The sequence below is a fragment of the Meleagris gallopavo genome, chromosome 21 (assembly GCF_000146605.3).
Source record: "Meleagris gallopavo isolate NT-WF06-2002-E0010 breed Aviagen turkey brand Nicholas breeding stock chromosome 21, Turkey_5.1, whole genome shotgun sequence".
Lineage (NCBI taxonomy): Eukaryota > Metazoa > Chordata > Aves > Galliformes > Phasianidae > Meleagris > Meleagris gallopavo.
The window spans coordinates 5,140,432-5,167,825 of NC_015031.2; the positions used below are offsets into that span (position 1 = coordinate 5,140,432).

General features: G+C 48.0%; 1 protein-coding gene across 1 annotated transcript in view; it reads right to left on the bottom strand.

Annotated features, from left to right (window-relative positions):
• The window catches only part of RNF43 (ring finger protein 43), a gene marked incomplete at its 5' end in the record, with an annotated part of 54,060 nt that overhangs the window by 12,465 nt on the left and 14,201 nt on the right, over positions 1-27,394 (bottom strand). The window contains 5 exons of the mRNA XM_010721928.2: positions 150-305; positions 760-861; positions 1,371-1,502; positions 2,151-2,225; positions 4,994-5,116. Coding sequence (XP_010720230.1) covers positions 150-305; positions 760-861; positions 1,371-1,502; positions 2,151-2,225; positions 4,994-5,116 — 588 coding nt within the window. The remainder of the gene's footprint in view (positions 1-149; positions 306-759; positions 862-1,370; positions 1,503-2,150; positions 2,226-4,993; positions 5,117-27,394) is intronic.

Consider the following 27,394-nt stretch of genomic DNA (forward strand, 5'->3'; position numbering starts at 1 on the left):
GGGGCTGTCAGACTTCCATCACCACTGAACCTTTCCCAGCCTTCAGGAGCTGCTGAAGGAAACCTCCCCAGGGCCTCCCAGCCCTGCCAAGCTCCCACTCGACCACAGCTCAGAGCTGAGGCTCACTCACAGCCATGCCTGCAGCCTACCTGGCCCTCAGTGAACTCCTCCAAGCAAATAGCACAGACCGGGGCTGAGCTGCAGCTGCTGGCTGAGTCCCACCGTGACGCCTGCCGGCACCTGGCCTGGTACTTGCGCGTGGCCAGCTGCCTGATGGCCTGCATGGTCTGCTGCTGTACCGAGTCCTGCCAGGAGGAAAAGAGACTTTCAGGAGATGCTCATCCATGCATTGTCGTGTTCCTTGAGGTTCTTCCACTTTTGAAAATGCGATTATTGCAGATTTGGGGGCAATCTCCAGGGGTGATTGTTTGCCTATCCAGAGGGGACTTTGTTACCAGCAGGAGATAACTGACAATGGACATTCAAAATCGCTCAGTGGTGCTGAATTTCTCATCCTCAGAGGCTCGCCCTTCTATTGGAAATGTAGGATATTTTCAAATCTGACTGGGTGGTGTGGCAGAAGGAGAGCAAGACCACTGCAAAAGGGATGCTGCCATCCCACCTCAGGACCATTCCACACACGCCAGGCACACACCTGCCTTGTCTCCAGGGCACACGTTTCCTCTCCCAAACTGATTCCAGGGCTGCCCTCAATGCATTCCTGTTTGTTCAGACATGTCTGCTCTGTGAGATTCTTACCTGTGTCCTGTTCAGCTGGCACTTTGTGCGGACGACAAAAATCAAAATGATGACGACAACAGTGCTGACCACAGTGAGAAGGATCCACACATCGTAGTCAGGCTATTGAATAAAACAGGAAAGAAATTACCCTTGTGAACGGGACTTAGAGGCTAAGCAGGGGAATTCTGGTCTCTTCCTGACCATCAGACTTTGGATACATCATCTTTGGCCAAATTCTGCTTCCTTGGTTTTTACAGATGGAAGAAAAAGAGCTCAGTTTTTTTTCTGCACATTTCATCTGGAATGGATGTTTGACTTTGCAGCACCTCAACATACTATAAGCCATGATCTAAGGTAGCACAAGATAAGAAAATCAAGGCTTGATGTCATACAAAGAGAAATCCCCTCCGTTCACTCATGATGTTTAAGCAAAAGAAGCTGTAAATAAGCTGAAAGAGTTTTTGAGTGTTTCTTTGCAGCACATCATCTGAGCGATGCAGATAGGGAAAATGGCTCTGCAGAGCTCCTGCAAAGGAACACCATCTGCAACCCAGGGGAAGGAAGCTCAACAGCTTTGGGAAAGTCCAGGGGAGAAAGGATGCAGGAACAGTGGAAACAGTGTGTCTCACCCAAGCTGGTGGCTCCTTGACCTCTATCTTCACGTGAGCCTCTCTGTTCTTGTTCACGACGCCCATGAGCAGCTCAGCGTCATGGCCCCTGATCAGCACCACGGGTTGACTCAGACCTCTGGGCTTTCTCAGCTGTCATGAAACAAATGTGGTGAGAGACGTTCCAGAACAGCCTGAAAGAGACGTTCCAGTATCCCTGCCAGGTCTCATCTCTCCTCCAGATTTTGCTAATCTTAGGCACAGCTTCCCTATCTGTGCTCTTATCTAATGCTATATGCTTTTCATTATCCTTTGATTATTTCAGCGAGGAATCTATTCCACTGCAGAGATGAGCAGTGCTGGTGGAAGCACTGATGTTTAACCTGTAGCCAGAGTATCACCAACAGCACACCAGAGTTGCCATAACTTCTGCTTGAAAACTTGAGAAATCACCTTTCCTCTGAGTTACACCAGCCCTGATGGATGGGCTCTGGTAATCTACAATTTCCCACAAGGAAGCACTCAGCTTCTGGAAAGCACCTTTAATTGACAAGGAAATATCCTTCAAGAGCAGCAAGGTGTTGTTTACAAGCTGCTTGTGCTGCCTGCAGATCTGGATGTGCAAAAGTGACAAGTGCTGTGTGCATGGGTGAGCTGGGTAAGTGCTAACCCTCCAAGCCAGGCTGCATTGTCTTCCTGGGACCTCCCACTGTGTTGGTGGTGGGGGGTCCTGACCTATGCACATTTAGGGGTGGGGAGGGGGCACTGAGATTTAGTTGGCAACATCTGTGGGGTCTGTACCTGATCGGCAGCACTTTCATCATCGGTAATGTCAAAAAGGATTGCACGAGCTCCACGCTCCCCTGCCAGCTTTGCCTGTCCAAAAGAACAGAAGCTTCAGTAAACATTTTATATTGTACATCTGCATTAATATCTACCATTTGGGTAAGTATTTGCCTCCCCAGCTCTTCACAGGAGCAATACCCTCTGTTCAGGTTGAGGAAATAGCTTACATCCCGATTTCTGTGCTTGCACGGCAATGCAGTGATACCAGTGCCTGCTCTTGCTTTCTCTGCTCCCTGTCCTCTGCGCTCATCAGGGAGAGGCTCAGGTGATCCCTGGGCTGCAGGCCCAGGATGAGGAGCGGGATCAGCCCTGCCGTGCTCCTCACTGCCCAGCATTTGCTGCAGTCTGATGAGAACAGCTTTGGGACCCACGCAAGTGAGTGTGCACACCATGCCGGTGAGCTCAAAGCACACTGAAGGACCTCACGGGGTCACCCACGTTCTCACCCACGTTCTCCCACCGAGCCCTCCGAGCCCTCGAGGCAGGCAGAGGCAGCTCTTGTGAAAGGGAGCCGGGAACGTGAACAAAGTGCAGGGCTGGGCCGCTGTTACTCATGCGGAGTGCTTTGATCTGGGCGTCCCGAGCGCCTGTGCAAACAGGGATCTGCCGGAGCTGCTGCAGCAGTTTACCCGCTGCATTGCCAAACTCCAGCTCAGGGGCCAGAGGTCAGAGTTGCAGCTTCCCAGCTGCAATATCAAACGCAGCGCCGGGGAAGCAGCCTCCGAGCTCATCTCATCGGTGGGGAGGAGCTGGGGGCCAGGGCTGGGTGTGGGCTTTGGGAGAAGGATGGAAATGGAGAATGTGGGGAAGACCACGGAGCTCCAGGAGGTTGGACTGAAGGCTCTGATAGGATTGGGCACTCTTGGGTTTGGTAGAACAAATGAAAGATGGAAAAGGGGAATTAGGGGCTCGTGGCAGGGATCAGAGCCTGGGGTCCTGCCTGGGATCAGAGGAGCCTTGGTGTTTGCCAACACCAAGGAGCAAACAGGACTTTCAAGTAGCGACTTCCACTCATGGGAGCCAGTCAAGCTTTGATGAACACTGAAGAGCTCTACAAAGATTTTATCCTGCTAAATACACCAGTGATGGGGAAACAAACAACTAAGACCAGGCAAGTGATCTTTCACACCATATTTCAGACTCCTTTTACAGAGAAGCAACTTGTGTCCAGGCTGCTTGCTGAGTGCTTGCTGTCTTTGTGTCAGCTCTCTTCAGCTCATCTCACTCTTTGAACACTGGAAGTATTCACAGGTTGGTTTAGGAGATTTCAGCAGTCTGACAATCAGACTTGGAATCAATGTTTCACATGGGGAAAATCTATACCACAGAATTGCAAATGTTGCAGCAGAAATAGAAATAAATCAATCTGAATTGACTCCATGTGTCCTCCGTGGCTGTTTCTCCCCAGGCAGATCAGACACCTTCCTACCAAAGTCAGCTCTGATGTTGAAGCAAGGCTGGCATCTAAGAGAACAGAAGCAGAAAAGTGCATCAGGTGGCCGATGGAGTCATTCTCATGCTGGGCTCGAAAGTGCTGTCTATGTGCTCTGCTTGGCTGGGTGACAGCTGCAGGAGAGGTTATGATAACACTTTGCACATGGTTATTTTTATCAGCGTTGATATAGCACTGCAATTCAACATGCAGAGCTCCGCCGCAGGCAACGCACGCCAAGGGAACGAGGCTCCTGCCCCAGCACCAGCCACAGCCCGCAGCTGCCCTGGTGCTCTCAAAGAAAAATGCCAGCCAAAGCTTTGGGGATAGATCTGTGTAATGCTGGAGGGAAGGGCAGAGGATTCAGGAGGATGGAAAAGTAGACAAACCCTAGTGCAGAAGGACGGCAGTTTGCAGGGGGTGAAGGAGTCAGGGCACAAGTCCAAAGGAGGGCCAGGAACACAGCCAGCTGAAGAACATCTGCCTGTATTTTGTGGTACTGCGTGAGGGAGAGAGCTGTGAGCATCCCCAGGAGAGGTCCTGCAGCAGAAGTGCCTGCAGGCAGGCTGGCAGCCAGCACCACCAGTGCAGAAAGGGACAGGCATTGCCACCTGGTTGCCTGTAAGGCTGTGGGAAAGCAGCCTCGAGCTGTAAAATCCATCACAGGGGTCATCTCAGCATCGCTCCCCTTTCCTTGGTTTTGTCACCACGGCCTCTGTGAAACAAACACTGTGCAGGAAGGGCTGCTTGGTACAAATTGTGCCTGATCTCTGCAGCCAAGGACAGGAAAGGAGCCTGTCCGCAGCAGAACATCACCATCCACAGAAAGCAGACAGCGAGGCTGCACCACCGAATGCAATCCAGACAGACAAAGCAAAGAGCTAAACAAGGCTCTTCGTGTTTGTGCAGAGCTTATGGAAAATAACACAACGCTTTATACAGAGACAATGAAAGGACACAGACTCAGCCCCTGAAGAGAAAGCTAATGTTAGCCTCCATCCGCTCAACTTTATCAGAGACACAAAGATTTTAAAGCTTAAAATGACCCTCATTCTCACCTGACTTCCTTATTACCAGAGAATTGTACCAGTGACCTCAACTTTTGACACAGTAACTGCCATGCACTGAGGCACTGTCTCACAGAGACCCGACCCGAAGACCTCTGAGATCTCCCATTCCTTCAGAAGGCGGATGGATGGTGCCCTCAGCAGTCACGTCCCATTTCTAGTCTGTCTGGTTTGCTTCTGTCTGAGCTGCTCAGTGCTGATCCTTCATGTGCCTCACCCGGTGAAGTATTACAATTTTACTCTTTCCTGCATCACATCATTTCCTGCACTGGTGCCATCTGGAGCATTTTTGCACATACCTTGTTAGCCAGCGACAGGCACGGGTTGGGATCCCGATCCGGCTGCTCGAGCTTGACGATGGTGATGAATCCTGACTCCGTGTGTTCATCCTCACTGGTGTTGCACAGAGACAGCGGGTGAGACTGCGGGACAGAAGCAAAGGAAGCTCAGATCTTGAGGCTCAGCACTGCGATGGGTGCCTGAAGCCCACTGCAAACTGCATGCCTCAGGGACCTGCACAGAGGGTGCAGGACACCCAGTGGGCATCTCTCCATCCCATGGCAGTGTCTGAGTGTCAGCGAGGCTTTGAATGCCACAAGGAACAAATCAAAGCTTTGATTCACAGGAAGATATCCCAGGGAAAGGTGGAGTGCCTGCTATCAGCGTCACACAGGTCTGGCTTTGTCCCAGTCATGGATATTCAAAGCCAGATGAGACCACAGCCCTTGGCTTCTGGGATGCAGCATCCCAACAGCACTGGCCTGGGTGCTGCTGGACCCCGTGGTGCAGGACCTGCAGCCCACAGCTTCCCATCACAACAAAGCACTTCTTCTGCCACCAAGCTCATCAAATGCTATGGTGAATTCGTAGAGGAGAAGCCAAAGAACCCCAAGGAAGGATGGCAAAACTGAAAGCACTATGCAGGAAATGAGATGGGAGAAGGAAAGATCCCAGAGACCACTTCCCCTGGAAAAATGTTCACCACTTCAAGAGGAGCTGCTGGCATAGGGGCCGAGCCCCATCACATCCCTGCCTCAGTACTGTGCAACTGCCTCTGGGCTGGCAGCCTGGAGGTGGGGGGAAGGCTGAAAGATGGGTGGCCAAAGGAAGCTGCAATTCTTGGCTCCCTCTGGGGAGTCCTGTCATCTTGCATGAACATTCCCAGCTTTTTTCCTAGAAAAGCTGGCGGGCGTCCTTCTCTGTGACTAAACTGCAGTGCTTTAAAAGGTTATGGTACAGAAAAGCCTATAAATTCTAAGGGTGCTGGGCAGCTTTTATTAAGGCATCAGTATGTGCAAGTGTGAGAAGCAAGCAAGAAAGCTCAGCATCATAAAGCAGCAGAATCAGGGCAGGCTTTGTGCCTCTGTCCACCCAACAGCACGTCCTGCTCTGCAGGTAGCTGCAGCACTGTCCCAGAGCTGTGCAGAAGGGAGTTGACTTGTCAGATTCAGAATGGGGAGGCTCCCAAAGGAGCCCAGACCCCCAGTGCCCCATAAGACACTCTGCAGCAGCAAGGAGATTCAGAGGGTCTCGTTAGTGCAAGCCAAGCAGTGGGATGCGATGCTGCTGAGATATGTGGGGCAGATGGGGACAGGGGACATCTCTGCTTGCAGCTGGTTTGGGAAGGAGTGGGTCAGGCACTGACACAGGCTGCCCAGGGAGGTCGTGGAGTCAGTGTTCCTGGTGTTTAAGGAAAGATGTAGTACTGAGGGACACTGCCAGTGGACAGTATTGGTGGTAGCTGGATGGCTGGACTAGACGATCTTAGAGGTTTTTTCCAACCTTAATGATTCCGCATCTCCAAATAATCTTGAGCAGCATATATGAACTCCTGGAGGCTAACCTGGGTGGTAAACGGGGGCAAGACCAGCTAATGCTGATGAGTGCACCAAAACTTTCTCTGTGATCTCCTATTAAGACTGGCCACTGATTTTTCCTTTTGCACTCTGGGACACCTGATCTCTCTGGCCAAGCAAAAGTCCTTTGTCTTGTGCTCTCCTGCCCGGGGCACAACTACACTCACAGAGGGCATAGCCAGCAGCAGGGAACACACAGCCAGCAGAGCCCCAGGCATGCAGCATCCCTGCAGGCTGCAGCCCACAGGGCTGGGGCACACTGGTGGCTCCCTTTATTCTGCAGTGAGTCCCACATTGGGCACAAATCATCTCTTGGAGCTGAGACTGCTGGTGCCTTCTTCAGCTCTATAGAAGATGAGCAGGAGGCAGCCAGGAGGAGCTCCCGACTGCCTCCACTCTCTCTTCCTACCTCTTCTCCTTCTGTTTGGTGACAAAAAGGCAACCTGTCAAGCAGCAGCAAAGCAGCAGGACCTGGCCCTTACTTTTCCCATCCTACAACTGCATTTTTTGGCATTTCCACCACATCAGTTGCTGCATTTTGAGTGAGTGAGCAATCACAGCTGCACATTGTGCTCGCAAGACAGAGCAAGACACAAGAGCAGACCCAAAAAGTAAGCCAAGGATTATGTGGAAAAACAAATATTTTGAGATTCCTCAGTGAAGACAGGGCTTGTGCTCCAGCTGCTGCATCAGCATCCCTCACTGCCCCCAAAACCAGACCATGTGTGGCCACAGACCAGCTCACTGCCTGCAGGACTGAAGCGCTTCTCCAGGCTGGGGACGTCTGCAACACCCACTGCCAAACCAAGGTCATTTCTCCTCCTAGGAAGCCTCTCAAATCTAGCAGAGAAAGGGCAAAATCCAGTCAGTCAGGCTTGCGAACCCCCTGGTTTTGTCACTCCATTTCTCCCTGCCACCTGCTCAGCAGGATGCAGAGCTTCCCCCACATCCCTACGTGCTTGCTGCCCCTTTTTTCCCTCGTTTCCTTACCCTATGGCAGCTCCTTCTCTATCATTTCCACCCACGCCATCCCTCCAAAAATACCAAACTCGTCTTTCTAACTTCTTGCAGCCTTTCCCAGCAGCCCTGCTTCCTGCACACCAACCTGCCCCACGCTGTGCACGGAGCAGCAGGAACCCACCTGCACAGCTGCCCACAGAGATGCCCTGGGGAACGGCGGGCGCAGAGGAAGTGCCAGCCTCTCATCTGGGGGCTTTGCTTCTAATTGGCAGAAAAAAAGATGACCCTGAGAGGTCACTGGAGCCCACTTTGCTGCCTGAAGGCAGGATCAGCCAGACCTCAAACATTCCTCAGAGACACTTGCTTAACCTGTTTTCAAGACCTCCAAAAATGGAGATTCCTCACCCACCCCAGGCAATCCATCCAGGGCTGTGCTCTCCCCCGCACAGTACATTAGTTTTTGATGACTTATCTGAATCCATCCTGCTGCAGTTTAAGCTTATTACGTTCTCACTGAATCAGCTATGCCCATAGAAAAGAGATCATTTGTTTTCTTTTTCTGAGAACCACTTAAAGGCATCTGTTCTCCAGGGACAAGGCTGGTGAAGCAAGGTCTCTAGCACCAAAGCTAAGTGCGTGCCTTGCCTTGGATTTCTCTCTATTCTCTGAATTCAGAGTGCTCCACACAGTTTCTTCATGGGGGATGAGTCAAAAGGATCGATTTGATTTGAAAAGTCATGACAAAATCCTCCTAAAAGGGGCTTGGAAAAGAGAGAACAGGACAAGATAGTGCCCATCAAAGGGCTCTAATGCACATCACGGACTGACCTGCTGACCTCTTAGCAGCAGTGTATAACTCATCAATAAATCGATCCCTGCACCAGGAAAAGGAATGTAGCAAACACAAAACTGAATGTGAAGAACTTGAAGGCAATCCGGGGACAGCAGATTGATAACCCTGACATCCCCCCAGTCAAACAGCAGGACAAAGGGAAGGGATGAGCCAACAGAGCTTTTGGAAAAGGAGTTATGCTCCACAAACCTACGGGGTCCATGAAGCAGGTGAAAGAATAGGGGAAGTCTGGTTAATTTGGTACACTGGTATCTCCACTTCTGATCTTCTACAAAGTCGAAGCTATGAAAGATGACAGAATATTGTGCAGTCCTGCCCCAAACTCAGAACAGAAAAAGCAGGTCAGCCTTTACAATGGAGCACATTCACCAGTTAAGCCCCAGAAGCAAACTATATTGTCTGAACGTTTTCACAAGGGATTTGGAAAATGAGAGGAATAATTAAGTGGCTGAGTTTCTCAATAACACATAAATATTCAAGCTGGTAAACATCACACTGGCCATAAAGGGACCTCCTGACACCAAGTGACAGAACGACAGAAAACGCTTAAAAACAAACCAACAAACATGGAACACACAGCCATTTGGTTACTATCTGCCCTGGGTCAGCTTTTAACACTCAAGAAAGAGCTTGCTGTCGCTGTGGGGAGTCCTATAGAAGCGGTTACTGAATCACCCAAAGCAGTTGGGAGGCAAACAGACCGATAGGCATTGCTGTAGAATTACAAAAACCGAACCAGCAAATCTAGTAGATAAAGCTGCAGTGTGTCAACACCTCGGACATTACAAGAAATTCTGCTCACTCCACATTAAAGAGAAGGAAGTGTTTCTGTGCGAGAAGAGATTAAACAAACACAAACTCTTTAGGTTTGTAGAGATGTGATATTTTAGAGTTATGTGAAATCATGAAAAATATGGAGAAAGCAAATGGAGCGTGATCATTTACTATTTCTCAAACAAAAGCACCAGGGCCATCAAGCGAAGTTATCAAGCAGGAATTTTCAAACAAACAGAAGTGGAGCCGACTCACGGTCCGGTCAAATGGCAAGGCTCGTTCCCACAGGATGCTGGGAATGCCAAAAGTATGGGTTAAAAAGCAATTAGACAAATTGGTGAAACAGGAAACCATGGAGACTGCCTTGCACAACCAAGGAGGCTGCCAGCCCTGCCTCTGAGCACTGCCTGCCTGGCACATGGGGATGCGTGAGCATCACTGGGCACCACACATCTGACAGTGGCTGCTGTCAGAAGCAGAAGATTGGCATGCTGGAGCTGCAGTGGGACTCATTTACACACCACGTTCTCAGGCAGGGTCATTTACACACCTCGTCCTCTCTTTTTAGGCCTCTCACCCCATGCCACTGGTATTAGGTGTCTGTAAGTGAAGTCTTCACCCTCCAACCTCCCTTTGCAGGTGGGTGCTGTGCATTTTCCCATTGCCTCATGTCAGCCCCTTGCACCTGCATCCTCCCACCTCCGTGCTGCCCACGTTCCTCCTGCAGCCACAGGCACCGGGTGCACAGTGCAGCACCACAGGCTGCACACATACCTTTGCCACAGATATTTGGGCTAGAAATAATGTATTAAAGCTGAGGTCTGTGGTCAGTGCCAGAGAGCTAGAAGAGCTTCTTCCACCCTCCAGGCTCTGCTGCCCACGGGAAGCAGCTCTGTGACTCAGGGCTCTGACCCAGCACGCATGCCAGCAGTCTCATCCCTTTCACTCCTGCACATGACTTTGGGGAATACTCAAGCATGAGAAGTGTGCACTGATTTTTCCAGTTTGGCATTTCCATCACTGCAGCTGATGCTGGGAGTTTTGCATGGGCTGCTGGCGCAATGAGGCACAGCCAATGGAAGTCCCCTGTTGGAAAAGCTCCCTTGCAAGGGAGCTGCACAACAAAACAAGGCAGCCTGGCAACGGTGAGGAGATAAGCGAGGAGCCTAGGGCACAGCAAGCAGCAGCCTTTGGAGGGCACGCAGCATCTCAGGCACTGTTTGTTGTGCCACTGCTTATCGTCCAGAGATACCTGCTCCCCAGTGACCTACTTGCTTCACCCAGTCCTGTGGGTGTCACAGTGCTTGAGCTCACGAGGGCAGAACATAGACATTTCCCTATCTGTGGATATCGGGGTCTGTACTGGTTCATCCTCATCCTTGCTGAGTGTCTGTCAGTGAGGTTCTGAGCTAAATAAATGATGATCCCTCGAAGGTTTCAAAAAAGCAGGAGGAACTGCTCTACTAGCATCCTCCCTATCTTTGCTGCTAAAAATGACCTTGTGGTGGGAATTATTGTCCAAGATCCCTCGCTGAGGTCTACCAGGAGGTGGAGACCAGGCACCTGCACTAGAATCACCACAGGAAGGAGCAAGGGAGACCTACCAGCTCTGAAAAGCGGCCCTGCAACTGTGTGGCACATCTCCAAGTGTCGGTGCACAAACCGCAAGTGCTGACACCAGGGAAAACTCCTGCACCTCTGCACAGCAGGGGTGGAACAGAGCAGGCAAACTTCCCAAATCTTCTCAGTTCTGTGCTGCGCTGCTGAAATCCTGACAGGCCTTCAAAGACTCAGCCTGCAATGCATGGCAGTGCTGAGCTCCTCTGGCAGAGGGCAAGCCCAAGGAATGCTGCTGCCAACTGGGAACAGCCTCAGCCATCAGATCCTCCTCCCTGACCTCCTCCAGAGCTCGCACTGTGTGAACATGTTTGTCCCTGGGTGAGGCTCTTCCCTGTCTATATCAGCTCAGCAGAAGCCCCACTTACATAAGCATTGCTCCAGTTTGTAGCTGTCACTCTACTCACAGGCACAGCCGTTGGAAAGGCTACAAAAAGGCTGGTACATGAGATGGAGCTGAAAAGCACTGTGGGATGCTGCTAGAAACATGTCGGAGAACAGGAAAGGGTGAGGCTAGGAGATGGAGTGAACTGAAGAAGATGGAAATGGCTGGTTTGGAAAGGAAGAGCATGGCGGAGTGTTTCAAAGGGCCTGAGGAAAAACTGCAGCTTCCATGACTTCTGGGCATGAAGCCTAGTCATCAGGATATGGGGCTTTTTAATTTCCCTGCATAAAGTTTCAAGATCTGTTATAAAAGCAAACACACCTTACCCACATATGAGTCACAGACAAACACGTACACTGATAACAAACACATTATTCTTAGAGAGACTCAGGTCCTACCTCTGCAAGTGAGTAGCTCAGCCAAGCATCCTCGTCCCCTACAGAAGTGGTGGGAGCTGGGAGAAGAGACAAAGGACCTACGTGCTGCCACTGCCAAACTCCTGTGCCTGCTCCCTTACCTGTGCTCGTGAGCTTTGGCACGTCTAAAGACTGTCTAAAGCAATGTCTGAGAGTTTGATACAATAAATCAGCCCCTAATCAACAACTGCATCTCCTTCCCGTTTTCACTGCAAAGCCGGTGAGCAACAAAGAGAAGTGCTGAACCCCCACAGGGATGTTTATTTGGTTACCCCATTTGCAGAGTTAGATGTTGCAGGTGAGTCACTAAGTCTGGATCTTTTCTGTCTAGTTGCATAAGCATGGCCATGGTGTTGGAGAAAACTTTCTACACACTTCACTGTCCTTTGGCAGCACTGCTGAAGTGAAGACAGAGAGGTCTGATACAGAGAAAGCAAGTGTCACTTGTTCTTGCATGGTCTCTGCAATGATAACAAGGGTCATCAAGGAAAGCTAGGGAAACATTTAATCATGATGTCTGGTTGACTCTCTCTCTGGTCCACATACCCCTTTTGGAATATCAAAGGCAAAGGGAGGTTCTCTGGTCAGCCCTGACTCACACTGCTAAATGAAAGTAAAGGCAAGCTAGCCCAAGTCACGGGAGAACAGCTCATGCTCCTGCTGCCCCCGAGCACGCACAGACAGTCTGAGAGTCAAGGCCAAGTGAAGTGCATCCAGCCTGTGTTTACTGCCTGTTCCATATACCCTAGAGGGGAAAATGCCACCACCAATCCCAGTTCTCCGATGCTCTCTTACACAACAGCCTCTTGCACCACGCTGACCCCTTTTACAGCCCGCAGCTTAAAACTGTTCCACAAAAACTCACTCAAGTGTTGCCCCTGAGCCAGACGTCTTGCCCCTCAACAAGAGGTAAAACCCAAGCAGTATGGATTGTACAGGCATCATTCCTGCCACACAAAGCACAGATCTGTGCCGTTACCACACAAAGCTGTCTGGTCACTTAGGGTCAGCTTAGGGATGGTGCAGATACACTGAGTCTGGATAGATCAAAGCTCTGATGCCAGAGGCAACACTGCAGTGATGGGCCAGATGCAAACACTCACCCAAACCCAGGCTACTCTACTACAGGCAAGAATATTGCTTCCTCAACTAGCAAGTTCCTGAAGTGGATTTCAAAGTTAAAGTCTTGAAAGTGAATGCCAGAAAGCATTCTTGCTCTTACAGATAGGAGATAATAGATCAAGAAGAGCAAAGACTCTAAGGAAATTCTCCCAGGGGCAGATGATGCCATTATTTCTACTGAAGCATCACACATCTCCAGGAGGGCTGAGCAGCTCTTGGAAAGAGCCCTGGGGCTCTCCCCAGGTTGACATGGGCTGGGGAATCCTCCAACACTCTTCTGAAGATGAAGCTCAGCAGCATTGCTGCATTGACTGCTGCTTGGACATCGAAGGCCAGAACCATCGGTGGGGCTGCTTCTGGAGAAACCAGCAGTGGGGCAGCCTTACCTGGCTGCTATATGCCACATATATCTGTGCTCACCGGGGAAGAGCCGCAGGCATGTGGTGGGCATGGGGTCAGGAGACAGCCCTGCTGGAGTTCCTGTGCTGTGTGCACCAGAGCAGGAACGTCGTCCAACTCCCGAATCCCCTCCCTCCCCCCCTGAATATCCCTGGCCTCAGCCAGGTGCAGAACAAAAGGAAACTAATGATTTAGTTATTGCTTCAGCACCGAAGGTTTGAAGGTCAGCCATTCAGAGCGGTGTGCATTGTATGACCAAGCACTGCCTGCCCTGCCTACAGACCTGCAGCTACAGTCAGCGCAGCAGGGGCCAGCGCTGTACGGCTGGCTTCTGAGCGGGGAGATGAAAGGCTGCTTCTAATGTAATAACTGACGGCCTCTTCAGTGCCGTTTGAACTGTTTACAGACTGAGTTAACGATTACAGGCAATGTGTATCTTGGCCGCTGCCCAAAATTCTTACCCGCCCGTCAGATATTATCAAAGAGCCCTTCACTGCTTGCCTGGAGTCCTTCCAAAGCTCAACGCTGAAATGCCGGCGTAGAGGAGGGGCCTTCAGCACTCGCTCCTCAAGCTAGAAAGTCACGGCTCTGCTCTGCAAGGTGTCCTGGGGTCCGGCCACTGAGTCATGCGGAGACACAGAAGCAGCTAACAGCCCCCGGGCACTGTTTGTTTGGGCAGGCTCTTCCCTGCAGGACATCACTGAGGGCTTTGCCTGCCCTGCTTTGCTCTCCTTCCTTCAGTCTCCACACAGTCAGGGTTGCTTTCCCTTTTGCCCTGGCTGCACAAGGCTGCTGCTGCCCGGACCTTCCTCCCCACACGCCGTCTTCATAGCCTGGGTGGTTGTGCTGACGCTGGTGGTTACACAGCTTAAAGCTACTGCTGCCAAAAGTGTTTTCAACACCCTCATGCCTAAGAGTGTGGACAAGAACAAACCAGGTGGTGGGAGATTAGATAAAATCGCTTCCATTGTTATTTGTAGTTGGAAATATGCAGGTGTAGGTATAAGGCCCGGCTAAATTTGGTTTAGAAAACAAGCCCCAGCTCTCTGGGGCAAACTGCACAAGGTCTGGAAACACTGTAGAAATGAAGGGATGAAATCAAGAGCTGGCAAGCTGCTCTAATTACAGACGAATAACACAGAGCCACATTCAAGTAACACTGAGGCTACACAGCGAACTGCTTCCGAGGCAGGAAATGCCACAGCTCCAATGACCGCTCCATCCCACTGCCAGTCCTAAACCTCCAAACCCAGAGGAGGTTTGGCGCTGCCTCCGGTGGGGGCAGAAAGCTAATCTGGGTCATGCGTGTCTCCCGGAAGCTCCTGTCAAAGACAACTTCCTAAAAACAACCAGAAAAAAAAAAAAATTCGATGTGAGATACAAACACCCTCCTGGACCACCAGTCCGGTTCCCCCAATCAGCAAAGTTTATGCTGGAAAATGTTATTTAATGCAGTTCAGTAGGCCACCTGCAGACTGAGCTACCATGGCTTCAAGGTATCTGTGGTCCACAGAGCATTGTTTAAAAGCTTCTGCTTCAGTGCAGCCTGGGGTTCAAATCTGGCAAGCCACACCAGCAGCATCAATCCAAGGATGGCATGCCTGCCAGGAGGCTGCAGCAGTGCTAGTTTGCCATCATCTAAATAAAAGGGAAAAATAAAAAAGAAGGATGAAAATTTGCATTAAAATTTTGCTACTGTGTTCCCAAAACAAGGCATGTTTGTCCTGCCCAAAAAAATGCAAATAGGTTTCCTCTGCAGGCTGGCAAGGTCTTGTCCATGGCACGAAGGCTGGAGTTTAGAAGGGATGCCTTCACGTGGTACCAACCTCCTGCATGAGACATGGTGTGTGTCAGCAGGTTCTAGGGATAATGGTGAAGAATGCAGATCAGCTAAAGGAATACATGCCTTGCTTTTTGATCATACGTCAAACTTGACTTCCCATTGTCTTGTTGCTCAGATGCAGTTGTTTTCATTGGAATGAGAGAATGGCCGGTGATGGACAGAAGTACAGCTCCTCCTGGATGCTGTAGTATTGCCAAGAGACAAAACACAGATGCAAATACATTTGCAGTGATTTGATTCAATAAGACTTGCTAGTACAGTACAGTACACTGCAAAAATTGGTTCCTCCTACGCTTACTTGCTAAGACATGAGTTTGGGCCCTCTGGGATCCACATTTCCCTGGCTGCTATCGATGACATCACTGACATCTAAGGAGCTACAGGAATGCAGAGAATGCAGCTTTGGGCTCCTGGGGATGCTGAGCTCATCTGCTGCTACAGGAGGTGAGAAAGATGGGGTGTTTGTGTCCCAGCCCTGGCACAGCTGCAGACTTTCACTTCCAACTTCCATGTATGTGCTCTTTTTAAGGCCACACTACACGTCTGCACCAGTTTAAACAGAAAAGTTTGAGAGGCTTCAAAACTGATTCCACTTCAAATGCTGAGTGGGAATAAAAATGTCAGCACATGCACACAGTGTCAAACCCCAAATGGATGTAACTCAACAATCTGTCTTTCACTAACCAATGGATATCGATCAGAAAGTGAGCTTCCACCTCAGTCTTCCCAGCATCCAGTGGTTGGGAGCTTGGGGAGCTACTGCTCTGGAGGATGTATGTAAAGCGCAGTGATTAACAGCTTGATGATTTCACATAAATGTTTCCTTCCCTTTTTGCCCATTTGTATTTTCTTCCACAATATCCTCTGCAAACGAACTCCATGATGGATTTCAGCTCTGTCAATAGCTATTTTTGATTGAGGATACTCTCACTGGAGACTCCTGAAGGCAATCTCTGTTAGCTCCAAAACACACCCTTGACTATCAGCAGCCTTTCTGCATGTAGCCAAGCTTGCATCCTGGGGATTCCAGCAACCAACGATTTCACAGACATTCTATAAGCTTGGCTGGCATGTTGAAAGGAGCTTGAAGTAGGTAAGCATAACTTTTCCCCTTAGTTTCAGCTTGCTGGGAGCCTCTGAAGAATCCAGCATTCATCACCAAAGGGCATGTCTCCATACAGAGCTTCTTAGGGACGAGGATGACACAACTCTTGGTCCAGAACTCAAGAGACTGAGGCAAAAAGGTGAAGAAATTTCTGTTTTTAGCCACCACTGCTGCAGTGCTCAGAGTAGAGCAGAGCTGTGAATACATGACATCTACAGAGTAGAGCTGTGAGGATATGACATCAAGGACAAATGGGGCAGAAAGCAAAATAAGTTCCTTGCTTGACAGAATGTGATCAAGTAGAAGGTTACTACTGCTCTCTTCGCTTGAGGCCACACAACAATTTCACCAAACCTTACTTTAAAATGGTACAGATTGACTGAGCTCTAAGAGCCATTTTTTTGTTCATCAGAATGGGAAAGGAGCCATTCACAGATGGTTTTTTTAGGGAGTGGAAGTAGGTTAGTTGTGATATCACCTCAGATGGAGGATCCAACTCTTATCTACACACATCTCCTCCAGAAGTATGGAAGAGGGCAAAGACCTGAAAGGGAGTTGAGTGTGGGGACAGCAAGGACACCTGGAGCCACGGGAGTTAGGAATAAAAAATGTTCTGAAAGCAGAAAAATCCTCCTGCTTACTGGACGGAAGGCCCTCTCTTATCTCCAGTTACTGCAGATTAGGGGATCTTGTGGAAGGAGCTGTCAGCCTGACGCCAGCCAATTCTGTATTTTCTGATTGGGTTGTTTTGTTGTTTGTTTGTTTTTTAATAAAAAAGGATTCTCTGGTCTCTGTCAGAGAATGATCCCCGGAAAAGAGTATCTAGAACTGTCTGGAGCTTCTGATACGGCTTCTTGGTGATAAAACAACACTACGTTGTGTGTAATCAGCCATCTACTCTTGAATTGACTCATGCAAACTCCAGTTCCTGGGCTTGCTTGCGTTTTCTCCTGGTTTAGAAGGGTGGAGGTAGATTGGAGTTGTTGCAATCACAAATTCTGCCTTTGTACGTATCGGCTGCTTTTCATCTTCCTGTGTTCTCCCGCACCAAGGCAGGATGTTTGATCAAGGGTTTATTACACAGCCATGCTCCAAGCACAGAGAACAGGTTTTTTAATGTTGTATTCCGTGCCGTAAGCCTGCATACTTCTGCCCTGTGAAAATGACAGGTGTCCATCTCCCAGGGAAACACAGCTTGCTCTCACAGCTCCCATTACCAGAGCCATACCCAGCCCAAACAGTGTGAATTTGCAGATCTCTTTGCAGAAGGCAAACTCTTCAAACAGCTGATGTGTCCGTTCATCGCCATGCAGGCTCTAGAAGGGACAGTTCTTCATTACAGTTCAGCTGATTTCTCCAGCAGTACAATTCTGTTTATTTTCCCATCAAGACTCCTACAATACATTGAATAACATGCATTTATACTGCCCCATCCACCAAGTTCTCCGTTTCCTCATACAATCTGCATTACTGTCATCCTGTATGGACAAAAAGCCACTATAGCCAAAACCTTAAAGCCTTCAGAGCATTGCTTTGATGATTTCTGTTATATTAGGAATCAGTGCAGCACTTGAGAACACAGGGATAAATCATTAACAAGTCATTATTGTTCACGAGCATTTTTGGCAGGAAACCACTAAGGTCAACTTGGACAAACTGCAGTGAGGCAGTGGGGGTGGCACTTTTCCTGGAGGAGCGTTCAAATCCTCGTCTAATGTCAAAAAAATATTCTGGAAGTGACCTTCCTTGCTGAATCTCATAGACATGGAACATGTCACAGCCCCTCCTTGCCTCTCTCTCCGCCCGTGCTTTCCTCCTGGGTCTGTGCTCAAGTCTTTATGTCTACAAAGTGCCCACCATCCTCCTGACACATACAAAATGACAACACTGCTAATCCTGAGCACCCTTCACAACGTGTGCAGGCTGACAGCCCAGATGATATTTTTCATTCCCCAGTTCTATAATCTCACTGATCACATCAATCACTTCGGCTACCAACCCTGGGGATTTCCCAAACACTGCTTCTCCCAGAGATTTGTCCAAAGATGGCTGTTTCTCATTCTTTGGAAACCTGCAGAAACGCCCCTTCTGTAAAACTGTATCAGTCACTCCTCCCATCCTCAACAGAAATCTGCATGTGCAACACAATGCTCCTGCTTCTGCAGAGGCCCATGGATGTGTGTGGGGAGGGATATGAATGCATGTGCTGTTTGTTCCCACTGCCACCCCTGCTGGCACACAGCTCAGCAACCATCTGAGAACCTGTCCCACAGCTAATATTCTGGATGCTGATCTGTCCTTCCAGCTTCCACCACTATCAGATACTCCAACTCCATGAAACACTATTTATTCTCGTTGTCATCCAGTTTCCTGCTTTGGTGGCCAGCTGGCCACTGACCCCCTTGCTATTTAGCTGTTATAAATCAAGTGCCAAAGGACACTTTCAGAGTATCATGATGTGGCAATCCCTCTGTCTGTGTGGATGTGATCGTTTTAAAATTAAGTAAGCAAACAAATCTCACACAAACAGCTCAAAGGCTGTTGTATCTCAAAGGAGATACAACATGGAGATGGATCTGCCTTTAAAACCCTAAAAATCTCCTACAAAATGCCATGCAGTCAGCCCAGCTCAGATGGTTGCCTGCTCAGCCAGTTCTGAACGGCTTGCTGCTGATTTTTTTTTTGCTAAGGAAAAGTACTTTCAACTTTGACATTTAAAAACTGCCTTACTCAAGCACAAAAAAAATCTTTTCCAAGCTCACCAGCTTCTGGACACATTCATGGAAGCCAAGAAAACTACCCAGGTAACTGAGCCCAGCTTCTGAGATCACACTTCCATCTTTCTCCAAAAACTATTGACTCTACCATCACAAACACATGCAGGAACATTGGTATGGCAAAGGGAAGCAACAGCTGCTTTACAGAAACATGAAGAATGGTTAAGTAACTCAAAAAAAGGTTTTCCAGCCCAGTTTGAGGTTGCCAGCCCTGCTGCTGGAACTGGTGGGATCTCTTGGCATGTCCCAAGAGTGGAGGCTGTGCTTCCAGGAGGCTGTCCTTACTTCTGATGACATAGCTTGGCCACATTCCCACTGCCCTGCCCATCTTCATCCTGAAGCAGCAGTCAGGCTTTTTGAGACCCAGTTTTCTCCTGAACTTTGAGAAATTTTTGCTTTAAGAGACTAACACACATAATCACAGAAGTATACAGAAATGAAGAATAACTGCCTCATAGGACAATGAGACCTGGGCTGCAAGCAAGGCTGTAATGTGCACAGAAATAGTGGAAATAGGATTTGGAAGCATTTAGTATTTCAGTCATTGAAGATGACACTACAGAGTATCTCTCCATGATAAAAACGGCAAGTTCTGTCTCCCAGCAGAAAACATTTGTAACAGTAATAGCAGATGAGAATCTGCTCCAGGAGATACTGGAGGCAGCTGTGTTTCAGAGCAGGTAAAGCCCACATTCTGGCCAGCTGTGTTCCACACTCCCAATGACAGGGTGACATCTGCTCTTCCAGCTGCAAGGCCAAGAGAAAAGCTTCCAGCAGCAGCTGTGGACCATGAGTGCTCTCTAGTACCTCCACTTAGAGAGACAAATTAAATTTCCTGGTCATTAACACGTATGAAAACAAAGCAGTGCAAAACCCACAGCATGCAATTTCTCCAAGAAAACTTGGAGAACCACAGCTCATAAACTTCATGCTGATGAGACCTCCCCAGGCTCCCATGGCACACTTCTTCTGCATCCCTGCACAGAGAAGGAGATATGGGATATCTGCCATCAAATAGGGTTCGACTAGACAGGCCTTCCCTGGAAGAATGACTGATAGCATTCAAACAAAATCCTTCTGGGTTTCCCACTGACCCTGAAAATATGAAGGATCTTCAAGGATGGCCCCATTTGGGGTACTGTGTCCAAGCCTATGGCCCCCAATACAGGAAGGATGTGGAGATGCTGGAGTCCAGAGGAGGCTGCAAAGATGCTCAGAGGGCTGCAGCACCTCTCCTATGGAGATAAGCTGAGGGAGCTGGGCTTGTTTAGCTTAGAGAAGAGAAGGCTCATTGTAGTCTTACAGTATTTGAAGGAAGTTTACAAGCATGAGAGGGACTGACTTTTTCATGGTCTGATAGTGATAGGACAAGTGGGAAAGGCTTTAAACTAAAAGAGGGCAAATTTAGGTTAGATGTTAGAAAGAAATTTTTTACTCAGAGGATGGTGAAGCGCTGGCACAGGCTGCCCAGAGAGCTTGTGGGTGCCCCATGGACCCACAGGGAATGGAGACATTCAAGGCCAGGCTGGATGGACCCTGGGCAGCCTGATGCAGTGGATGACAATCCTGTCCACAGCAGGGAGGGTTGGAAATAGATGATCTTTAAGGTCCCCTCTAACCTAAGCTATTCTGTGGTTCTACAATTCATGTGGTGGAGCATCCATCACACACACACACAGTCACTGAGGTCTGCCTAAACTCCTGCCTGGACCTCCCCTCTTTTTCTAGGGGCTGCTCTGGCATTTGGTCCAATTACTCCCATTTCCTGAGTCTGAGATCTTACAGAGCCCAAACTCACCTACCCCGAGCTGTTGGCCACTATCTCACGTTCACTCCCAGGCTTCACTCTGAGCCCTCACAGATTCCCCTGGTCCTCCAAAACCCCCTTCCCATCCAGGCACCGGGGCTGAACATCGCTTGACTATAAAACAATTTCTTTTGTTGATAGAAAATTCTTTGCAGGGTGTGAACAGCAGGAGAAAGAAAGGGTTCCTCTGAACTGTGCGCTTGCTGGAAACCCCCGGAGGGCGAGAATCCGATCGCTGTCTTTGAGGCGAGCAGGCCTGTCTGTACAGGCGCAGAGCCCAGCACAGCTCTGTGAGCGCGGCCGGCACCGGCACCGCCAGCCCTGTCCTCCTGCAGTGTGCCAGCTCCAGTCGCCTGCTGTGCGAAATGGCTCCGTTTCTCACATTTGTACACCCCAAAAGGCCGAGCGTTGTCCCCGCACAGCTCCTGGCAGCCCGCAGGCCTCGCTTACTGCCTCCTCCTGACCTTGCACAGGAACCAGACTTGGCAGCTGCCAGCCCGGCGAGGAGGAGGCTGAGGGAGGGAAAGCCCTCCTGCCTTTCTCAGAAGGGTGCTGCCCGAGCTGCCAGCCCTGCTCTGAGGCACAGCCCTGTCTCGAAGCCACAAGAAAAACGTGAGCCAAAGTCCTCTCTGTGAGACTTGCGCCTCAGCCAAACGGCCAGTGCAGGTATCAGCAATGCAGAAGTCTTCAAAAATGTGCTCAAATCCTCCCGTGAAGCTCCCACCTGCCCTGCATTGTAACACCCACAGCTCCCTCACGCAATCCCAAGTGCTCATATCAGTCCTGGGCCCTTCCAGCAGCGCTTGTGTCCCAGTTCTAGAACTGTTCATTGCCCTAAACCTCCCCTCCCCCCAACCTTCTGCTCCCACCCAATTATTGGGTTTTGCAGTCTCTCAAGCAGTGCTGTTTGCATCAGCAGTTCTGCTACTTGCAGAGTTTGGTACTGGTCTCAGAGTAAGGAGAGAGCAAAGATGAGGGACATGGGGTGAAAGGGAGGAGCTGAGACTCCATTTCTGCACACCAGAATTGCAACTCAACCTGTGCCATACTTCTGAGCTGCAGCCTGGGTTTTCAGGCACCTTCATCACGTCTCAGTCTGTGAATTTCAGGCTGTCATGTGCACCTCTGCACATCTGGAAAGGTGTTACAATGGCTGGACTCAGACTATTGCAAGTGACGGTCCCACATGCTGGGGCTCTGCTCATCCCAGCACCTACAGCTCTGCAGACAGAGTAGGATTTCTTCACCAGCTAATCGCAGCCATTTCTGCCTTTCCTGTCCTTTCCACGTGGAACCATAGAGAAGAGGGCATAGAACCTTTCCCTTCTCTCTTTACACTGCTCCATCTGAAGAAACCCCTCCTTGCTCCTCACCCTCCCAGCTCCACCGTAAGCCACCCGGTTCATCCATGCCCTCTCATTGCACAACAGCAACCTGTAGATATTGGAACAGCTGATCCCCGCAGCCAGGCTGGCAGGGCTTGGAGGAGCTGGGCAGGAAGGGGATGGGGGCAAGGGAAGGTCTAAGGTCTGCTCCAGGAGGCTCAGCAAGAGACTGATGTGGAATGTGACAGGAGCTGAGAAGAAAGCGCAGGGTGTGGAAAAATAGGGAGGAGAAAGATTGTTTTGGAGGAGAATAGGTCCAGAGCTCTGGGCAGTTTCATTAGAGGAATATTAAGTAAATGAGTCAGAGCTTGTGGTGCCTGAGGCTCGGGAAAGCTGCTGCTGGTGTGAAGGGACGGCAAGGGAAAATGAGGTTTGTGGCATGCCGTCTGCATATGAAATTCAACCATAACAAAACAAGAGGAAACATGTTGCCTGGTTAATACTTTTATTAACATTTGCAGAGATTAAGTACTGCAGACATTCGATCGGTGCCTTCGTCTGTACCTGATTCAAGCTCTGCCTCTGTGCCTAGCTCTGGGCTAGTAACTTAAAGGAACATTTTCCAATTCATTACATTTTCAAAAGGCAATGCAGAGCACTCAACACTCCCCTGCTTGAGCAGCTAAAAAGAACACCGCTCTTCCAGATTCCAAATGCACCTCTGTGTGTCAGGCATTATGCACTCAGAGCTGGAATCTGGATTTAAGCTTTGTCTCTTAATTCCTGCACCTAAAAATGGGATATTAATCTGATATCTGTCATGTAAGAATGCAACATGCATCAATAAATGTGTATCTTTTACTGTACATATACACGTGTGTGTCCATATATCTACATATATATGTAGTATCTGTATCTACATATACCTTACAAACACAGAATCCAAACTTGAAAGTCAAGATGGGTAAAACAAATTGCCTACTCTAAAATTAGAGTATAAATTTCATAAGCATCTAGGAAACCTAAGGAAAGGAAGTTATACAATCCTACACAGTTCACGGGGATCTGGTGTAAGACAGAAATACCAAAGATTAGTCCTGTAATATGTATACTTGTGTTCACAGGACAGGAAAACTAAAAATTAAAAAAAAAAAAATCTCTAACCATGAAAAATTCTAAGAATGAGGAAAGTAGTTAAAAAGACATTTTAGAAAGTAAATGAAAAAGATAAAATGTTTCCAGGTGACACAGAACTGTTTAGAGATCTCTTACTAAAGCCTTGAAGTAAGCATACACCAGTAGGCAAAAGGACCATCCATAAACCCCAAAAGCCCAACAGTGAACAGTAAGGGAAAGGAGAATACCAGAAGGAAAAGACAACCTTTGGAAAGTGGAACTTGCATCCAAATGATGAGAGCAGAAAAGACTACAATCCTGGCAAGCAGGCTGGTCAAAAGGGAAAAACATGCTAGGGGCCTATGTACAAACAAAGAAGCCTTTTTCAGCACATCAGAAGAAGGAAGCCTATTAGTGAGTTTCTGTGGCTAACAAATAATGTAGGGAATGAAAGATGCACTCAAAAATATTTGCAAAAAAGCTAAATGAATTGTTTGCATCATGGTTCACTACAGAGGAAGCCAGGAAGTTCCCATGCAGAGCATTTCAGCATATTCATAAATTATTTGGGAAAGGGTAAATGAATGAGGTGACAACATTTGCAGATGAAACTATATTTTTGTTTTGAATTAGCCACTCTAAAGCTGATTGTGAAGACCTGAAAGAAGGATCTCAGGCTGCTTGGTGTGCTGTAATGAGCAGCAGCATGCTGACAGCTCCCCTCCTATGCCCACCTCCAGCCCTGTTCCTGGCCACATCTTCCCTGCTGTTCACTCCATGCTTGACTTTGCCTTGAGTTCGCTTAACTCATGAAAACATCAGCAAATGACCTAGCAAAAATGTTGATCGTTTTCTGCAGTTTTCATGACAAGTTTGGGAAAGGGTCTTAGAGCACTGGAACTGGAGCAAGGAAGGGAACAGGCATCCCATGAAAAGCAGCCGTGAGGGAAAGAAGGCTTTAGAGAAGAGCAACGTTTCTTCTTTTCAATAGCAAGGAGCCATCAACTAGGATCAGCTGTACACATAACTGCTGCTTACATCGCTGTGTGATAAAATGAGAGCTGAAGAAGTTCAGCAATGTGCCTGGAAACAATCATACTGATTGTGAGGATGAAATGGCAAGCTTTAAAATGGCCAACTAAACTCAGGAAGGATCTCGGGATCATTCTGGAATGTCTTCTGAAAGCATCAAATACTCTGCACTATCTGAGAAAGCAAAAATGGTTGTAGGGATAAACCCACAACCAAAAGGTGCACCCAGTAATGGTCATCCTATCTTATTATGTGGAGAAATACAATGGTTACATGGCAAATGTAGCAGGAAAACATGCACAGGTAGCAACAAGGCATGGAATGGCCTGTTTATAAGAGCCTAGGATGCTCCACCCAAAACAGGACACAGTTTTGTACAATTTTGAATGTTGTAAAGAACAGAAACATTGAATAATTAAACAGAACAACAAAGCAAACTAAAATAAGACTTTTCACAGGCCCGGATTCCCGGATCTTTCCCTGATGAAAGGTGATATAGAGGCATAAAAGACCAAAAAAGCCATCTGGGTGTGATCCACTTGGGCTAATAACACTATTGCCTGTATGCAATTTCCACACCATACTCAGAGCTATTTCCTACTTGGATCTGGGGGATATACCGACCTTCATCTTTTTCTTCTACTGGGCAGGGAGAGCAGCTCTTCCCCATCCTTTAAGAAAAAATATCTTTGCCTGAAGATGTAGCAAAACTCCTCTGCCTATACCAAGGCCATTTCAATGAAGAATCATTTCAGCTAACGTCAAGCAGTGATCACATATGTGTATGTGGCTAACGTGCTGCTGAGCTAGCTGCCTCACCTCCCTTTAAAGACAATAGAAAAAGAAGCTGTGTGCTTGTAACACACAGTTCACGTGCCCTGTGATAGCTGCCTGCATTGTACTGGGTCAGTCGATCCCAAGAAGTCCCAGATCTCTGCAGTGGCTTTGCAAAAAAGGGGTAAAACTCATCTGCACAGCCATTTTGGAGGCTGCTCACTGCTGGATTTCCTCAAGAGATAAGCATCATCACAGAACTCTGACCTTTCATTTCCAGGTGAAGACATCTTTGAATTAATGCTCTCTGACAAATATGATAAAACTGATCTTTGAAAACCAGCAAAGTCACCTTTCGCGGGTACCCATGCTGCCCAGTGTGCTGATAGAAGAGGCTCGGTGCCATCTAACATGACAATAAATGGATGTGGGAGAACCCACAGAAATGAAACTCTTGACTCAGCATTTCACACTTCCTTTAAACCAGGCCACAGGCCTGTATGACAAATAATTAAACCAACCAGGCAGTTCAACAAGACTGTGGTTATCATCATATCTCCGTGGCAGGCCCTAAAATTGGCACAGCAGTCGTTCCTCTGCCATCTACCATATGGTTTAGCTCATTCCTGTTAACCTCCGTTTCCAGCATGCTTGCATGAACATGGTGCACCTTGGAAGAATGAAGAATGCCAGAGAGCATTATGCCTGTATCAACAGTGACTGAGCACTGACCAAGTAAGGCTGAAATGGTATAACCAGGCAATAAGAAGAAAGAGAAGAGGCATTATCAACTTGACTTTTGTTCAGTTATCCAAATTTACAACCCTGGTTTCTCATTTGATCCTGAACTTCCAGTCAGCGGGCAAAAGTACATTTAATTCTTATTTTACTACAAGGTATTCATCTCCTCATTTCTTGATGAGATTGCGTTACCATTATCTACATGTTTTCTTATCAGACAAGACCACTACAATGAGCTCTGAGGATGCAGAATGTAACTGAATACCTGATAAGCACCACTTTCTAAAAAATATGGCTTCAAGAAACAAAATTGCTTCCCAGTTTGTTTCACGTGGTGATCTAACCACTGTGTTTTGGTCATAAACTCTTTTACGTCCTGAATCACAAATAATCAAACCTATCTCTTTTTCAGTATTGCTCTGCACAACCAAAATTGGGATATGATCCCTGCACTGAATTCCAGGAGGGCTAAGAAAACCCCAAACAACCTCATCTCACACCTCAGTGTCTGATGATGTCAAATTTCCAACTGTCTGGCTGCGTTTTTGGGCAGCTCAGTGAATCTAATACTTTTTTCCATTTGATGAACTGAGGGGCTTTTAATGAATCGTTTTGTATGACAAAATGGTTAATTCAGGGCTCCTCACATACGTGTATGTGGGCTGTACACCTAGATCTTACAATAAATGAATGAAAGCGCAAAGGAAATAGTCACTAGAGAAGGCAATTACTAAAATGAAGGGGAAGTGCATGGAGATGCTTATCTTGTTAAAACATGGTGGCAAACAAAGCAAAACAAAACAGTGAAACTAAGAGAAACAAAGGCTCAGCTTACAGGTGCAGGCTGAGTTGAAACAGCAGATATATTTTCCCTGTAAATGTATCTGGAAGACAGCTGAATTCCTGACGCTGCTCTGAGCTCTGGCAAAACACAACTGAATTACAACACTTAAAGATGAAAGCAGCTGCTTTGAATCTCAAAACTCTCTCTCTGTCATTGCTAACTAATGTCTTCTATAGACATGACTAATTCAAACAAGCTATTTTTTTTTTCCTAGTGGATGACATTTTTGTTTTAAAACTATGATTTCTATACTTTAATCCTTCATCAGAAGGTCAGATGAACACATAATTCAGCTGGGCTTGGTCAGTTAAGTGTAACAAGAGCAGAAAAAAAAAATAATAAATATGATGTTTCAGTTAAGTTTTTACATCAGTGTTTTTCACTTCCCTACTGAAGAGAGAAAGGGAAACTTGGTGGAACAGCAGAGGTGCTCTTTTTTAATGTTCAGGTAGACAAAATAGCAAGGCTTCAAACATTTATACAGATGGACCTTTATGTGCTTAGGGAACTACAGGTGAGGCATAATAGGAAGAATCACCCAGAATGGCTGAGCTCCACTCCACTTTATCAGCTTCAAGGAAAACTTATTTCAAGCAGCTTTGCTCTAGATACAACACAGAGTCATGCACCACCACAGTCATGTCAAAAACTAGGCCTGGTGCTAGCTCTGATGTCTTGTGAGCATGGGAGCAATGGGCACTGAAGGATGGCCAGATACAAAGTCACCAACACCAATGTGATGCCAAATGAGGAGCTCAGAAGATACTCAAAGAATGATGGAATAGTTTCCCTGAAAGCACTGAATCTGAAAGGAAACAAAGGTCAAGGAAAGGACAATATCATGACTAATGAACAAATGAGCATATATTGTCAGTGTGCTATCATGGTCAAAAGGTCAATTGTGATCCTCTGGCTATAGTCTAGAGGAGATTTAAGACCCCAGAAACGGCCGTA